The following is a 15,243-nucleotide window of genomic DNA, read 5'->3' as shown; positions in this document are numbered from 1 at the left end:
CCATTTCCAATCCATTCTCCATAAAGCTGTCAAAGTGATTTTTCTTAAGCGATAATATGATCACGTCACATCTTCACTTAATCCAATCCAATAAACAATTGTTAAAGAGAGTACTATGTGCCAAGCATGATGCTAAGTACTAGAGATACAATTAATAAAAAGACAGTCCCCTTCCCTCAAGAAGCTTACAACCTAAAGGGAGGAAACAACAAACAAAAAGAAGGGGCCAAGGAAGAAGGGGAGACCGGGGAGTATCTTGTTCTGTAGAGCTAAAACCAAGCAAAGCAGCAGATGCGTATTGGAGTGAGCCCAAAAGTCCAGTTTCTGGCCTCTATAAAGGAGAACATTAGGAGAAATTTGGTACTCCACTCTCTAGTCCTCCAATCAGAGGGTAGAAGAGGCTGGGGGAGATGATATCAGTCAAGGCTTTTACAGCCATACTTCAAAACTTGGCTACAATTTATCTTTCCAATCTTAGTACATACTAATCCTGTTCCCACACTCTATGGTCCAGCCAAACTAGCCTTCCTTGTTTTTGTCAAACAACACTCCATCTCCTCTCTCCACAACTTTTCACTGTCAGTATCTCCACATGGAATGGGCTCCCACCTCACTTTCACCTCTTGTATACCTTTCTTCCCTTCGAATCTCTATTCAAAGGCTACCTTCTACATGAAGTCCTTTCTGACCTCCCTAGCTTCTCAAAAGAATTTTTTTTAACCTCCCTAGCTGCTCAAAGGAAATTTTCACCTTTTATTCTGTATAGACTTTGTGTTAGGCTATATACAAACTATTTCCCAATAGAATGTAAACTCCTTGACAGCAGGAACTATTTCATTTTTGTCTCTGTATTTCAGTGCTTAAAAGTGCCTTGTATACAGTGAGCACATAATAAATGTTTATTGATGGATTAAGTTTTCTTAAATGTTCAGTCAGCAAACCCTAGACAATTAACAAGTATTCTGGATGGTAGTTTCAAAATCATTAATTCTACTTAAAAAGTTTATTAATATTAGATGACAAAAAAATTTTACAAAACCAAGTATCAACTTTTTCGCTTCCTGGCTTCCAAGATGACCAAGAAGAAGAGGAACAATGGACGTGCCAAGAAGGGCCATGGCCACGTGCAGCCCGTCCGCTGCACCACCTGTGCCCGCTGCATGCCCAAGGACAAGGCCATCAAGAAGTACATCACTGGCAACATCGTGGAAGCCACGGCCATCAGGGACATTCTCCGAGGCCAGCATCTTTGACTCCCATGTGCTGCCCAAACTGTATGTGAAACTGCATTACTGTGTGAGCTGCGCGATCCACAGCAAGCTAGTGAGGAATCGGTTCCATGAGGCACGAAAGGATTGGACACCCCCACCCCGCTTCAGACCTGCTGGTGCTGCCCCCAGGACCTCCCCAAAGCCTATGTAAAGAGCTATCTGCTCATCAACATTCCTGAACTGATCAGAGGAAAATAAAATGGTTGGTCAACCTTTTAAAAAAAAAAAAGTATCAGAGGCCTATTCAGCTTTCTCTACATCAACAAATACTTTCTCAACTGAGTGAAGTGAGTTTCAAATTATACAAGAAGAAATAAACCTTTTGCAACCAGACTTCTTTCCCCAAACCTCTGTTGCAATCACCAGATAATACATGCAACATTTCCAATGCTAACTCCAAAGTTCTTTCACCTTTTTCATTCATAAATCAAAAATGACAAGAAATGCGTTTATTTAACTTACAGGCTTATAAATTTAGCAGGGATTCATAAACATCTTTAATTATTTTAAATCACACAAACTATCATTTAGGCACAAAGTTTATAATGGATACACTTACCTGAATCTCATCTTCAGTATTAGGCATATCTTTATTACAGATTATACTCTGAAATCTTTGTAATAAAGGGAGAAGTGGTGCACTAGTTCCTTGGGCAGATCGTTCATTATCCGTTTCCCTTGTCCCGCTGTCCCACAATTGAAGTAATAACATAATGGCAGATAACATTTGGCTAAAAGAAAAAATATGTAGTCATCAATCAAAGTATCAAACAGTTATCTGAATCCTTTGAATGTTCTATGAAGCAAATAGTCAAACATTTATAGTTTAATAGCTAAATTTTCATATATAAATACAAAAACAGTTAAAATTTATGAAGGTTCTATATGTCAAGACCAACAAGATTACCACTTGGAAAAAAATTTTAATGAAAATGAGAAGTGAGCAAAATTAACTTCAAAAAGCACTGCCAGACTTTCTCTGTTTATCAAAAAAAGAGAAAAAGAAAAATTCAAGTATAAAAATGTTAAAATGCACTCATTCTTCAAGGAATTTCTGTTCCCTCAACTTACTAGAGTATTTAACACATAATGAGGAAATAAAAAGGAAAACAGAGAAGCTCCTTACATGTCAAAAAATGGAGACCACAAGTGGACTATGTAAACATACTTAGTTTTGTTTTAAAAAAGGCTATTTGCAAAGGCCCTTTAATTGCCAAATATGGTACAAGTGCTAATACAAAAGAAAGGGGGGAAAAAAGCATTCCAGGATTACTCATTAAATATTCATCTTCTAATAAATACAAGGTTCCTTTAAAATCTTTTAAGAGAGAGTTCTTAAAGAGAGATTACTGCATTCCTCACCTCAGAGTGCCTCTCTGCACAGCCAACTCTAACAATATGGCAAGTGCTAAGTGCTGGTCTTGTAATGGAATGTTTCCTGGCCCTTTGGTACTTGGAGTTCCATGAACATCACTATTGCAAAAGCAAAAGCAATTGATTCAGAGAATCAGAAACAGAAAATATGAGATGTACATTTATTAATAAACTAGCTCCAAATCCTACCACTAACTGAACCCCCTCCAACAAACTAAATTTACAATGGAATAATAAGATTTCTGAAGTTTTCAATAGCGACTTTCCAAAACAATGGACTAGCTATCAATATTTTCAGAGATATTTAGAGTTTAGAGTTCAGAGAATTCATATTTCACATGTTTTACAAATAAAGATCAAAGAAGTATTTATATCTATATCACTTAAAGAATGTTCTAAAGCTAAGCTTTATTTAAATTAATTCAACTTTTAAAAGGTATGCTCAAAGTTTCCAAAGTATAAACTCTCTTATAATTCTGTTATAAATCAAATGCAATATCTTTAACAAGTTACCGTACATAATATGAATAGAAATATTTAGATTTAGTTTCACTTTTAATGAAATATAAAGTTTCTATGGTTTCCCTACATTACTGAATAACAATAAACTTCTTGCACTTCTCTAGGAATCAAAAGGCAAAATTCCTAAGGTTATTCTTATTTCTAAGTTGAGAATGATTTATTAGATCTTACTTTTAACATGATTTATACGTAATTATTTTAAAGTTACTATTAAAGATTCTAATGTGAATCATTATTGCAAATATTTTTTTAAATTAAGTTTGAAGCCAGTTAGTTAATTTTACAAAGTACACTTTATTTTATACTTTATCACAAATACTATTTGGAACATCAAGTAAACACAACATTGTGTATGTGGTGTATAAAACGTTGAGGTATTAAAAAATACCTTAAAATACTCTGGACTTAAGTTCAGACTGAATACATTTCCCTAATAAAACAGCATCTTAAAAAGTCAAAATAAAAGCAATTATACATTATATCAGGTTTACAGGTTTTCATCTTAAGTAAATATATGTCAAACAAATTCATGATCATTTACACAGAGTCAATGACTCTGAATTTATACTGGTAATAGGTACAAAACAAGCATTCAAATACATAAACTGTTTACCAATATCTGAGGGGAAAAAAATGACCTAAGGGAGATATTTTTGATCTACCACCATACAGACAAAATTACAAGTTTTTCAATTCAATTCAACAAATATTTATTAAGTGCCTATTATGTACAATATGCTGTGCCAAGTAAATGTAAATAGAATCTCTGAATGAAAAGGCTTTATTTGGATTCACTGAGTTAATAAGAGTTCAATATACAAGAATACTATCCTAAGTTAAGAATTAGATAATAATTAAGGACTGGACTGTGAAATATGTGACATAACTTAATCCAATAAAGAGGGAAAATAAAACTTACCCAGTCACAACAGACCTTAGGAATTTAGTTGCTCTCTCCACAACTTCCAACCAAACAGATGACACCGTGCTTTCATCAAAAAGAGATGCTTCTGGTAGGGCTCTCAAGGCATCAAGAGACTCCTGTAACAATTCACTGCATAGGTCGGCATCCTCTCCTAAAAGAACCAATTTAATTCAACCAACATTACTAAGTACTTACTCATGGAGCATAGGGTACTCTGGTACATACTACAAGAGATAGAAAGCTTTAAATAAAAAACAAACATGGTCCCTGGTCTCATGAACCATAATCTTGTAAGGATATGTGATATATAAATAGAAAACTATAGGTTTTGACCACCTGAACATCTACAAGGAAGGCTCAGGGGTAGAAAAGCACAAAGTACTTTCTGGAGAGCAGCCCAGTTTGACTAAAGCACAGTTGATATACAGTAAGGTGGGGCTAGATTATGACAGGTCACATGAGGAAGATTAGCATTTCTATTACATTATGGAAAAACTATTTTTCTCAAAAGTATTTCTGGATATAATAAATCTCATGTGACAATTATTAACTTCATACTCTTACATCAAGTAATTATATCAAATCAGTTTTTACTCCACTGGCCTGATGAGTTGCTATTTAGAATATGGGATCTACTTTGGAGTCATAAAATGTTAAAGCCAAAAAAAGTAGAGATCAACTACACTATTTCAAAATACAAGAGAGAAAACTGAGGTCCAAAAGAGTTAAATGATTTGTCTATAATCATACAGATACTTACTATAGGACCCAGGTCTCCTGACTTATGATAAAGTATTCTTTGCATGATAGTATGGGAGGGAAAAAAACCTCTGTGGAAACTGAAAGATGTAGCTCAACTTTACCTGACCGCCAAGCTCTTCGTAAGAATGCAAAGGCAAATGAAAGGGCTGCTCTGGATCCAACTCTTGCAAGTCCTTCTACACCTTTTCCTATAGGTCTAGAACTATAACCAAACAAAAGAAAAAGAATAATCTTCTGTGCTGTTTTAAAAGTCACAATTCACATGAAATTAATTTTTTATCTTTAATAATCACTTCAAAATGAGTTTAGCAATTGTAGTTAGAAGAAAAACATAATAAGAAGCATAGTCTCCTATGTCACCCTCCACAAACTCATCACAGGTGGCATCATCATGAAACATTGCACTCTCTCCCAAGGGAATTCAATATACTCTAAAATCCACAGGTTTATGAGAAGAACTAAACCCGCTGCAGTAGTGAATTTCAGATTCTTTTCATTTCTACTGGGCCATTAACTCATTACAAGCAATTTCTGTGTTAATTTTGTAAACTCGGTTAACACCGTCCCATAGTAGGCAAAGAGTCAACCTCAGAATGGTGAAGACCTAGATTCAAAAGATACCTTTGACATATACAGACTAAGATTCTAGGAAATAACTCCTTGGTTCTAGGCAATTCTTTGAGACTCTAAGCTAGAGAGAAGATGCTGATCAGCATTAGTACAGGAAGTTTCCTCGACACAAAGTTCCTTTACCACCGAAATGACAGATCCTGTTAACAGCCTTATCCACCACATAAAGCAAAATGCTTTGGACACAGGAGGTGCCTAAAAAGAGTATTTTGAATCAAACTGAAGGGTCTTTCCTTGGATGTAACTCATGACCTTCTCACAGATCCATTTGCATTCTTTCCTGCCCTTGACATAATTATTTCCTTCTCTGGAAATTACTTCCTCCCCTAGTCAGCTGGAGGCTGGGAAGCACAATTTTCAGCTTTGAAAAGTGACTGATTATACATGGTGGAGTTATTCAAAAGCAAACATGAATACTGAAAGCTATCTAGCACTGCATTCTCTCCTACCTAAAGAGCCCCAATTTAGGAAGCTGCCAAAAATGGGCAGTTCAGAACTCTCCTGGTTCTATATGTGTATATACATATACACACATACATATATATATGTGTGTGTGTGTGTGTGTGTGTATGTGTGTGTACACACACACACACACATACTATATATAGGTATATATACACACACATGTATACTATTTATGTGTATGTATACACATGGGTGTGTATACACACACACACACACACACACACACCCCTTCCCTTATGTTCAAATAGAAAACTGAAATAATCCCTACCGTCAAGGAGTTTACATTCTACTGGGGAAATAAAACATGTATAGAAATAAACATGGGAGAAAAAAATGCATATACATATATATAATATATACACACACACACACACACACACACACAAATAAACATATACACATACACACATATACATGCATGTATACGTGCATGTGGCAATAAAGTAATTTCAAGAGGAAGAGAGTACTAGTACATGGGGTAGTAGGCTGGGGAGAGAGGGGGAGGCTGATCGGGAAAGGCCTTCTATACAGATTGGCCCTTGAGCTGCATTTTGAATGAAGCTAGGGACTCTGAAATGAAGGTACAGAGGGAGCGCCATCACAGACATGGCGGGGGGGGAGGGGCGCCACCTGTACGAAAGCAGAGAAGTGGGAGATGGAATCTCATGTATGGTAAACAGCAGGCAAGTCTGTGAATGAAATACCAGAAAAAGAGAAGAAGCTTTTTTATATGCCAAGCTGAGGCTTTTGTATTTTATCACAGAGGAAATAGTTATTAAAAGAATTGTGAGTTGGGAAGGTGATTTGGTCAAATCTACGTCATAGGAACATTTAGGAAACAACTGAAATAGTCTAGGCTAGACGGGCTGGAGGCCTGAATGGTTAGGCATGTGTGAGCAGAGAGAAGGGGATGGATACAAAGGATGTTGTAGAAGCCAGATCTATAAAATCCTACCTCCATATATAGCCAACACACCCAGTGGCCACCCCACCAAGTTCTCCAAAATACCTCCCATTTAGAGTATCATAAAGTTTTCTCAGATAAAAGCATGTTTTTGAAGAAACCAAGTAATAGCTTGCTCTGTATTACCATAGGACTAAATTTATATTTAGAATACAAATATAAATTTAGAACAGAATAAAATTACGAAAGTTCTCACTTATTTTGATACCTTTTCTTGTCCACAGCAGGTAAAGGAACACTGCTGCTCTTCCACTTCACTTTGCCATTTTCCTGAAGAACAGTTCTATTCAGTGCAATGAAATAGCGCTCCAGTATGACCAGCCTCTGCTTCAGTCTCACTGCTGAAAGAGCTGTTGTAGCCGTCTGCGTAGCAAGAGCTTGTTGTTCTTTCACTAGCACGTAAAGGCACTCTTTCAACTCATTCACATCTAAGAGAATAACGAGAAAACATCGCAATTCAAGATCAAATATATGTCTTTATATCCTAAATGTGATCTATAATTTGTTAACATAACCCATTTAATACCACCATACCAAAACAGCCTATTCTGAAAGACTACCAAGAGCCCTTGGTGACTAACATGTAGCAAAATTTCTTTACAACATTTTCAGAAAACTACAGTTTTCAACGTATTATGTATAAAAAAATCAAAAGAGGCACTACTGACTTGCGGACAGACTTTAGAAATTTTTAGGTTTACAGGCAAGAAACATTGGCACAAATTTTTTTTGTTCTTAATGATAACAACATTCTCATGAATAGGTAAAAAGACAGGGCCAAAATCACACTGCATTCTCACTCAGAGATACCCCTCACCAGCTCAAAATTTCCCTTCTGGTTGCCCCCCAACTATTATTACTCAGATTTTCTCAATGACAATTCAATATTTATTAAGCATCTATTTAAAATCATAACCTTGACATTCTCATAAAATATGAGACAACGTCTTCAGATGAGACAGGAGGGAAATGAGTACTCCCAGGAAGCTTGAAGAAAAGAAAAGATAGATATCTATTCCACTCAACTGCTATGGTGAATGGAATAGAGAATCAACTGATTATCGTCCTTCGTTCTTGAAGAGGACTAAAATGACATCACTATGTTAGAGTCGTGTTACGGTGTGTCCAACTGTGGCTGATCAGACCAATATGAGCTTGGAATGCTCTACGACAGAGTTCAGGCACAAACAGTCCATGTGAACATTTGAGGTGGATTATCTAAATTTGCGTATCTCGAGTTTCTTTTGAGCTACTTCACTTCTGCTTTGCTCACAGAGTACAGCGCCTTCTTTGATGTAGGCACACCATGCTGAATGGTCCTGTGCTAGTGTCTCCCATGTCACACAATCAATTCCAAAGTTCTTAAGACAAACCTTGAGAATGTCCTTGTGTCACTTTTTTCTGATTACCATGTGACTGACTGCTCTGTGTGAGTTCTCTATAAAGGTCTTTTCAGCATTCTCTCTCTTGCCAAAAAGAGAATCAATTAGAGCAGATCTGCACAACTTGGCAGTAGGTAGGGACCAAAATTAAAAAGAGGCTAAACTTCTTCGGACCACTGATGGGCTAGCCTAGAGACAGACTAACAATGGTTGGTTGCTGTGGGTCATGTGACAGCCACTGGAAATCCCTTGGGGGAGGTGGGGGCCACAAGCAGGCCACAGCAGTATGTTGTGCAGGCCTGAATTTGAGAGTAGTAAAAAGACTGCTTTGCTGCTATAATGGCTCAAATGAAATTAGATAATATAAACGCACTGGGGACCCAGTTAGTACAATGGCATGGCTTTCTCTAGCTCCATTTAGCAGCATTTGAGTAGAAATGGGGGGAGGGGAGAGAGTAATCTAAGGTTGGAGTTTGGCAAGATATGAATGGTGATAAGAAAGGGGAGCAAGAGATTCCAAAGCAGAGTAAAGGTTGGAGATCGAGAAGGAAAGAAAGTAAGCAAGGATGGTGGCATTAATAAAGTCAGAGTCAAATAAGGCATGTTCACTGGAGCTAAGAACGAATAGAAGAGAACAAAAGATAAAACAGAAATAGGCAACAGGGCCAAAAGCACTAAGGGCCAAGAGTTTGTATTCACATGCTAATTATTAAATGCCTATTATATGCAAGAATGTGACTGATTCCTTTCAGAACTATTGAAGGATTATTACCACAGGAATCACAAAAGCAGCATTTTAGGAAAATTAAACTAGTGCTGTATTATTGTTGGAACTGTGAACTGATCCAATCATGTAATGCTGTTAACCTCCTTTCTCTTCATACCAAATTATTTTTGAGAAGGGTTCATATATAACAAAATATTTTTGGTAACAATTTTTGTGGAAATAAAAAACTAGAAACAGTGGAAGACCATCAATTTGGGAATGGCTGAAAAATTGTGCTATATTAATATGTAATGAAATTTCATTACACTATAAAAATAATGAATATGAAGAATTCAAATGAATTGAGAAGACCTATGAACTGCTGCAGTGAGATACACAGAATCAAGGAAAAAATAAAGTGACCACAATAGCATAAGGGAAATAACCACCAAAAAAATATTGAAACTCAGACAGCCAATCTTGACTCCAAAAGACTTATGTTGAAAAAATGCCTCCCCTTTTTTTTTGTGTCACTGACTTATTCCCATTCTGGCTGTTCTTTGGTAGCTGGGTGAAACCTTTGGACCTTTTCTCAGAATAATGTTTTTAAATGCACAAAACAACATAGGATTACAAAGGAACCCAATTACATTGAAATATAGTGATTAAAATGTTTTGTTTTTAAAGTCAAGGATCTCAGGTTAAGACCTCCTGCAGTAGACATGGGGGGACTATAGGGACAAAATGCAGCATATAATCTCTGACTAGGTCAATGTATGTGTTTTTCTGTTTGTTTTTTGGTGAGGTATTCTGGGCGGGTTTGGGGGGGGGCAGGGTAAGAGGAAACTATAATTCTTTGTTCAGAGTCCAACAAAGGAGTCATGGGGAAATGACAGTTTAACTTTTATTTTCTGTTACAAAACAGAATTAAATTTGGGAATAGGACTACTGTTAGGGAATGATTAATGTATACACTGGTATAAGAATTGAGACAAACAATAATTTTGATAAGGTTTCATTTTGTGACAGCAATGGTCACATGCATGCTTCTACTGACACCAGGCAGACTCAAAACATCGGACTTTTTTACCAGATAAAAACCGGATTGAGCTGAGATTTGGTTAGTGCTCTACCAAGTTGTTAGAGTTAGAAGGGCCTACGTTTCCACACGTAGACTAATGCAGAGATTTAAAGAACAGCTCCAGGAAGTAGTATACTATAGGTGTGCTCGGGCTTAGCCAATAAAAAGTAAGTTGATGGTTCCATAAAGACCCCAAAATCAAGATAAGGGTCGAGCCAGCTCAGACCAGTTAGGGTCAACCTAAGGACACCCGAAAAATGTTAGTGCTCCTGCTTAATGAACTTCATTACTATTATCTGACACACCCCGCATAAAATTAGAGCCTCAATAACGAGTCATGGGACATATGACCAAGGGATGGGTAACATACTTGAGCATATCAAGGGGAAACATGTAAGGAAAGGTGTAACCGGGGAAGGGATGGACCAATCCCGGCCTGGTAGGTTTCGTGCTGAATTCAACTGCATAAAAGCACACTTGCCCTTGCACTCAGGGCCCACCCCTCCTGAAGAGGGGTGGAGCCCGCTTCTGACCAGAAACGTCTAAATCCTCTGGACTTTCTTTGTAATAAATTTTCTTCACACTAAATTTTTGGTGTCAAGACTATTTCTAACAAAGTGAATTGCTAGCTTTCTTGCCATATACCTAGTTTCACTGTTCTATTTTAACTCTGTGCTCTTTTTTTTTAAAAGAATAGCTGTTACTCCAAGGAAACATGCAAAAAGTATAGCTCTTAGAAGGGAATGTTGAAAACTAAAAATAAATAAACTTTAAAAAATTATAGCTCTTAAAAAGCACACTTTAATGACTATTATAGATATTATAGTGGCTGTTGAAATGGGAAAGTAAAGCTTTTCGAGGATCATTTAAGAATATATCAAAGTCAGGGCAGCTAGGTGGCACATGGGGCAGCTAGGTGGCACAGTGGACAGAGCACCAGCCCTGAAGTCAGGAGGACCTGAGTTCAAATCTGGCCTCAGACCAAATACTTGGCACTTACTAGCTGTGTGAGCCTGGGCAAGTCACTTAACCCCAACTGCCTTAAAGAAAAAAAAAGAATATATCAAAGCCAAACATAATCAGTCACATCTAAGCACAAAAGAAAAGTTCAGTTGAAATATTTACATGTTTTAAATTGAAAACTACTAGTGTAAAATAGCATAATTAACTCTGAAAACAAGCAAAGACTTTCAGAGGAACCTTGCAGCTAGAGATACCATTAATGATTCATCTACAATTCCAGGAAGATTCCCTGAAGTTGGAAGATGAAAAAGACCAGTAAAAAAAAAGATTTGCTAACTAAGGCTATGAAGAAAAAAAATGCTAATTATGGGGAAAATAATGAAAAGATTAGAGTACTAAAGAAAAGTAATTTTTACTGTTGATAATCACTTTTTCATTCAAAGCTATGTCAAAACTGCTGTCAGAACAAGTCCAGATGAATCTCTAAGATCTGAGCATCTTCATCAGACTATAAAACATCCACACAAAAAATGTTGGAGGGATTTTTTTCAAGTTTCTTATCCTAATTAAGGAAATTATGAATTCAGATAAATATTATTAATATACTGAGAAGCAGAATTGTTTCAGAATTACAAAAATGGAATGCTACAATGACCCTGCATCACACACGTCATGAAAAGTCAAGAATATGTATCCAAGAGATGGAAATAAAAATCTTTCAATAACCTAGAAGGAATTCACCTGATTTAGGCCCCATTAAAAAATCTATAAAGCTGAGGCAGCTAAGAGCACCAGCCCTGAAGTCAGGAGAACCCAAGTTCAAATACGGCCTCAGACCAAACATCTGACCCTTACTAGCTGTGTGACCCTGGGCAAGTCACTTAACCCCAATTGCCTAATAAATAAATAAATAAATAATCTATGGGCAAAAGTTACTAAATTGTACAAATTCTTTTGACCCAGGAATACCCCTAGTAGGCCTATACTCCAAAGAAAACAAAGAGGAAAAGGACTTTATATGTATAAAAATATTTATAGCAACTCTTTTTGTGGTAGCTAAAAACTGGAAATAAAGATGCATCCTCCTAGTAGGTGGGAAATGGCTAAACAAATTGTGGCACATGAATGTAATAAAATATTGTGTCAGAAAAATTATGAAATCATTACAGAGGAAACTGGGAAGATCTCTATTAACTAATGGAAAGTACAAAAACCAAAGGAACAATTTACACCATTTACTATCCTTTTTTTTTTTTTAAAGGCAACTGGGGTTAAGCGACTTGCCCAGGGTTCACAGAGCTACTAGTAAGTGTCAAGTGTTTGGTCTGAGGCTGGATGTGAACTCAGGTCCTCCTGACTTCAGCACCGGAGCTCTATCCACTGAACCACCTACCTGCCCCAAACAATTAACACTATAACATTATAGAAAAAACTTTAAAAGGCTTTAAAAACTATGATAAACACAACTGATAAATCACCAGTACAAAAGAACAATGACAAAACATGCCACTCATCCCCCTCTAGAGACATGATGATTTTAAAATGCAGTTAAAGATACATATATGTATTCAGACACCGCCAACGTGGGAATTTGGTTTGCTGCACTACGTATCCATGTATGAATTAAGGACTTTATTTTGGGGTATTTTTTTTAATTGCTCAGTGGAAGAGGGAGGAATAAAAGCAAAAGGATATACTGTATATTAAAAGGTTAAAAGATGCAAAATTTGGTTTTATTATATTTATCAATAAATGTAATTATTTTACTTTGTCCCAAGTACTTTACACAGCAAGGTAAAAACAAAAGGTATCATAAGACATGAAAAAGCCTTAATAGTACAATATAAGTGATCATTATTGCTAAGAGTATTATTATTAATATTATCATTAAACATTCAACACCTAACGGGAAAACTGGCAATGAAGCTGACTTTATTTTTTTGGTAACCATAAAAGTCCCACAATTTGTTTGGGTAAAAATAGATTGCAACTGTCTACATCAGTAAAAACTAAATGTAATTTCTTCTACATTCCAGAGTTTAATAGATAAATTTCACCTTCTATTAACTATGCCAAGTCTACAAGAAACTACCTGTAAAGAGGTAAAGAAAAGGGTATCAGTTTCTAAAGGCTACCAGAGAAAAGCAACTGGAAATTAAAAATAGGACTTTAAAAATAATTCAACCATATAACTAAATGATTAGCTAGCTGAGGTCATGTGCTATCACACTTAACTTGATACTACAGTTATATATCCTACTATCTAATTACATGTATAATTTTATTAGGATTTTTTCTTTTAACTTGTAAGAACTCATGTCTCTGTATCTTTTTTTTCCTCAAAGAGTAACAAAGAAAAAGAAAATTTTAACTCAGAAGGGATCAAATAACAGATCATTTATATACCTCCACTATGCAGATGTGTATATTAGTGATGTGGTGCTTGGGTGCCTATACTTGGGTGCTTGTGTTCGGGTGCTTGTACTCGAAACCCAATTTCTCCCTAGCCTCAGAAACACTGTCCCTGACAGTTTCTCCCCAGCCCAAGGACCCTGTGCTTAGCAATTACTCATGAGTGGGCCCCAGCAAGACCCTTATCTCTCTCCCTGGTGCAGTTCCAAACAGCACCTGAAGGATTTATTAGTTTAAACTGGCTTTGCACTGGGTCATAAAGACATTCTTACCCACTACTATACTATCCTACCGCCCCACCTTATTATCTACAGCCTGGGCTCCTCATTAACTGTATTCTAGACTTAAGACATATGTATACTCCCTACATCTATCTTGTCAACCAAGACACTGATTGGTGGCAGACTGGACAACTCTCAGTTACCCTAAACTCTAGTTGACTGAATGTCATAGCAGGCCTAAAAGCACACCTCCATGTGGCCCCCCTGTGGGCTTTTCCTAATGAACTAAATGCCTGCGCAGTAGGTACAAGAAGTTCATGTTCTTTTAAGAACTGACCACTCCTTAACCACTCCCTAATCCTACCCTGAATCCCCTAGTTAGCATATTTGGCACATGTTTTATTGTATTTTATCCTATATAAACTTTAACTGTACCTCTCTAAGGTTGCAGGATCCTTTAAGAATTCCTGCCCACTGAAAAGCGTAACAATAAATTTTGCCACCTTGGCTTAAAGAATGCTTGAGTCTGTGAATTCATTCCAGATGACCCATCCTGTAATTCAGTCTTTGAGGGGTCACAACCCCTCAACCTCTCAGCCCGCAACATTAGCAATTGTACAATTGCTAGTACACCTGTAGCAAAGACTAAGAATAGTATGGATACAATTGCTTACCTTTCTTTCACTCAAAGCAAATTACAATAAAGTTTCACTGAAAGGCATTAATAGAGAGAAAGGAAATTAACTACTGTTATACTACAAAGCCTGAATTACCAAAAGTTTCTTTAAAAAACGTAGTTTTTCTTACTAGAACACACTAACCAAATAAACACTGCCCTGCTTTAAATTAATATCTGTTTGCTGAAGTCAGCACTGTGTAGTAGTATCTACTGTATTTACATTCCAAAAAACTTGAAATAGCTAATTCTCCTAAACATCCAAAGTGTTGCCATGCAATCTTGCCTATACTATTCATCTTCCTTTTTTTCCTCATAAATTTACACAAAGGAATTTTTAATTCAACCTTGAGCAAAAATTCTAAAATTACCAAAAACTTCTAAAATACTGAGGTTGCAATTAATGAGCTTTTACCTGGATTTTTCATCATAGAACACACAGAACAGAAAAGGAACCTGAGGATGTATTCAAGTAGAGAAATATAAAAAGCTGTTATACTACCTAAAAATGTAATTCTAGAATATGCTCTCAAAAAAGTCCTACTCTAATGCCTGGTGGCTTGGGAGTGATCCTGGGTTCTTGAAGGCTATACAGGGGAATGCTCCATCCATGACAGTTTGCCCCAGCTGCAAGTGATACCTGCTTTACAAGGACCAATCTGGCTAATTAGGCTCATGACTAGTACACTATCAACCCAGGATATAAACAATAACTCAAAACAGCCCTTGCTCCTGCTAAATTTTCCTTCTCCTTTAGCTAAACTTACACTGTGCATGATATTATTAAAATTATAGTCATTCACTATGTATGTTTTAAGAAACAATGTAATGCCACGGACATGGATCAGCACAGAAAACATTTTGTATACAAACCTACCTTAGCCTTATG

At 36.5% G+C, this 15,243-nt stretch overlaps 1 protein-coding gene and 1 pseudogene across 1 annotated transcript in view; one reads left to right on the top strand and one right to left on the bottom strand.

Annotated features, from left to right (window-relative positions):
* HERC2 (HECT and RLD domain containing E3 ubiquitin protein ligase 2) overlaps positions 1-15,243 on the bottom strand; it is a 223,597-nt gene that overhangs the window by 161,065 nt on the left and 47,289 nt on the right. Inside the window, 5 exon segments of the mRNA XM_020992762.2 lie at positions 1,831-2,002; positions 2,634-2,744; positions 4,087-4,243; positions 4,956-5,056; positions 7,122-7,341. Of these exon segments, the coding sequence (XP_020848421.1) occupies positions 1,831-2,002; positions 2,634-2,744; positions 4,087-4,243; positions 4,956-5,056; positions 7,122-7,341 (761 nt within the window).
* LOC110212744 (small ribosomal subunit protein eS26 pseudogene) lies at positions 1,074-1,422 on the top strand (annotated as a pseudogene).

Source organism: Phascolarctos cinereus, unplaced genomic scaffold (genome assembly GCF_003287225.1).
Source record: "Phascolarctos cinereus isolate Bilbo 61053 unplaced genomic scaffold, phaCin_HiC Scaffold_726;HRSCAF=1367, whole genome shotgun sequence".
In the NCBI taxonomy this organism is placed as follows: domain Eukaryota; kingdom Metazoa; phylum Chordata; class Mammalia; order Diprotodontia; family Phascolarctidae; genus Phascolarctos; species Phascolarctos cinereus.
The sequence above is the reverse complement of the archived record's forward strand: the minus strand, read 5'-3'. Positions and strand labels throughout refer to the sequence as shown.